Source organism: Nelumbo lutea, chromosome 3, assembly GCF_056320005.1.
Source record: "Nelumbo lutea isolate HS-2025 chromosome 3, American lotus-T2T, whole genome shotgun sequence".
NCBI lineage: Eukaryota > Viridiplantae > Streptophyta > Magnoliopsida > Proteales > Nelumbonaceae > Nelumbo > Nelumbo lutea.
In genome coordinates this window covers 45,949,773-45,952,796 of record NC_142686.1, presented here as the reverse complement: position 1 = coordinate 45,952,796, position 3,024 = coordinate 45,949,773, and the positions used below count along the sequence as shown (strand labels likewise).

Here is a 3,024-nt window from a genome sequence, read left to right as displayed (position 1 = left end):
AAAAATGAGAAAATTTCTTGACCACTTTGTTTTAATATATATATTATATATTTATATTTAAAATTATAAAAAATATTTTTATTTATTATCTATGAATTTGTATATAATAACAGTAATTAATTTTTTATTTTGATATTTAAAAAAAAACAAAGTAGAATCGAATTAAATTCGAATCTCATCCGAGTACAATAGGATTCGAATTCGAATCCGAGTAATTCAAATTCGATCGGATTTAAATTTTGGATTAAATTTGGATGAAAACTTTCAACAATCGGATCGGATTCGGATTACGCTGAATCCGATCCGATTACGGCGCTATTCGTTAGTCGGTGCTATGATATAAGTATGGTGAGGCAGCATATATAGTATGACACTGGTGAACTTGTAACCAATGAATCGGTATCATAAAATGATAACAATCAGGTGATATTTTATCAAAATTCAAGGGCGGGATTTTGATTGGTCAAAGCACTTCCGGTATCATGTATTTCCGGCAGCATAGATCCTCTCCCTTTTAGAAATTAGAGGAGGCGAACGATCGTTGCGCTCTCTGCCTCTCGCCATGAAGCTCAGGGTAAGATGTTTAGAATCCAAGGAGACATTTAGGATCGAAACACCGTCTCCTTGCTCTCTGCAAGACCTCAAAAGTGCAATTAGCGAGAAGGTCTCGTCTCTCCCTGAGACGTTACACCTCTCCTTAAACAGGAAGGACAAGATCGATGATTCTTCTCCTCAAGCATCTCTCCATTCTCTCGGCATCACCTCTGGAGATCTGATCTTCTACACTCTCAACCCCAATGATTTCTCGTCTGAAACCCTAGTTCACACACCAACTACGCGTGGAAGCCCGCAAATTCAGGCAAGTACACCTTCTGATGTCCATCTCGAAGAGAAAACCCTAAAGCATCCAGAAGTTTTGCAATCCCAAATTCATGATATCAATTCCAAAGAAGCTCTAACACTACCTGAGGATCATCCACAGCAAGGAGAAGCCATGGATATTTGTGAAAATTTTAATGAAAAACCATTCGATATGGAAGATGTTGATGTCGACGAATCTGTCTTAGTGGGGAATTCTTCTTCTGTTCCTTGCTTTTTGAGAAAGGTCCTTAAAGAGGATGTTTCCAACGCGGAGAGCGGTCGTAAGCTCCTAATTTTGGCCGTTCATGCGGTTTTGTTGGAGTCTGGGTTTGTTTACTTCGATTCTGCATCTGCAAAGAAGATTGATGGAGTTCATCTTACGGAAGGATGGGCATCCATGTCTACTGCTGTGCGTGTACATTACACACTTCCCGATCTCTTGGTTTCTGGATGTGACGTTCTGGAAACCGTTATTTTGAAGTTTCAGACTTTGGGGAAATTTGTTAATGTTTATGGGTCTTTAACCACAAAGGGTTCAGGTGTTTATGGGCTATCTTTGGATGAATCGCGTTTTGTTCCGTCAATGAATTTTGTGTGGACAATTTGCAACTCCCAGAGTGGTGTCATCGACAAAGATGGTTCTTCTAAATCATCTCATGAAAAGGAAGTCTTTGAATTCTGGAAGCTAGTGAAAGATGGGCTTGCATTGCCACTCCTCATTGATCTATGTGATAAGACTGGATTGGATCCTCCACCATGCTTCATGCGCCTTCCGACTGAACTTAAGGTACGGGTATTGGAGTTACTACCTGGTGTTGATGTTGCCAAGTTTGGTTGTGTTTGTTCAGAGATGAAATATCTTTCATCGAATAATAATCTATGGAAGCAGAAGTTCGAGAAAGAGCTTGGACTCGGTGATATGGAGGGGATACAAGGAGGGGGAAATTGGAAAGAGAGGTTTTCTATATGTTGGGAAAGGATGAGGAAGAGAAAAGGGATTAAAACCATAAGAGAACAGCGCATCGTGCCAGAGAGACCACGTCCATTTGGGTTCCCATACTTCCCTGTGAGGAGAGACCCTGTTCCCTTTGGGGTTCCTCGTATTGTAGGAGGTGATTATGACATGCTCCCAGGTTTCGGTGCTCCTGTTCCTTTTGGATCCGCTCGAGATTTTCCTCGGTTTCCTGCACGGAGAAACTTCTCACCTCATTGTAACTTCCGTGGATTTAATGCTTAATCTAGCACCTTATGGTCTCTTATGCTCTAACTGCGTAATCTCTTCATCCTGTTGAGCTTGTTGTAAGGTGAGGGTGAGAGTTGCTGCCTAGGTACTCTATACCAGTGACAGATATAGGTATTGATAATTATGTTATTATCTACTGGATTTTCTACAAGAAAACAGAATGAATCCTACATTTCGATCTGTCTGCTAGTACTGATGGCAATATATATATAACTTAAATGGCAGGATCTGTCTGCTAGTACTGATGGCAATGTAAATATTTTTGAAGCATTGTTGTTTATAATACATAAATAAGTCACCTTTCCTGGTAATTAAATAGGATTCTTTAAGATGCTACATTGTATTGTGCATATATGTTTTGATTCTTAGCTCTAAATCATTTTCTTGCCAACAGATACAAGTTTGTATGCACAATCTTTTTTTCCTGGGTTCAAATTTGAAATATGGAAATAGATGGCCATTTACACATGTAACTGTTATTTCGTCAATCTAGCAATAGAGATGTCAATTTTTGTGAACAAGATATGGAGTTGCCTTGGAAATTTTGCAATGAATAAGTGCCAAACGATGAAAATTGAAAAATGGATGGAATGGAAATCCAGACCAAGGTTTTCACCTTACTTTCTGAATGCATTAAACTTCAAAACATTCACAGAGTGATCTCTACTTCAATCTTTTTTCTAATATCAAGTATCAACAGAAGACTAAGCTATGATTAGCATTATCGGTTGTCCTGTGATGACTGATGCTACCTATACACTTTGCCACTTTATCACCATGCCAGCAGGTTCTGTCGCCACTTCTCCCTTTCTGTATCTAGGTTGTGATCATAGTGACCCAAAATAGGGCCTACTACCAGCAGTATTTCAGCCTGCATGTCCAAGTGCCAAGCTCTCAGTTGATTGGTGATTTCTCTTTCC

The 3,024-nt window shown here is 39.4% G+C and overlaps 1 protein-coding gene across 1 annotated transcript; it reads left to right on the top strand.

Annotated features, from left to right (window-relative positions):
• The first annotated feature begins 399 nt into the window (after positions 1 to 399).
• On the top strand, positions 400 to 2,420 carry LOC148864696 (F-box protein SKIP22-like). The gene has a single exon (XM_088978203.1). The coding sequence runs from the start codon at positions 563 to 565 to the stop codon at positions 2,096 to 2,098; it is 1,536 nt and encodes a 511-aa protein (XP_088834329.1). The 5' UTR covers positions 400 to 562; the 3' UTR covers positions 2,099 to 2,420.
• Positions 2,421 to 3,024: the final 604 nt, after the last annotated feature.

Excerpts from the sequence above, each read along its gene's own strand:
- LOC148864696 (XM_088978203.1), top strand. The coding sequence starts at position 563 with ATGAAGCTCAGGGTAAGATGTTTAGAATCCAAGGAGACATTTAGGATC.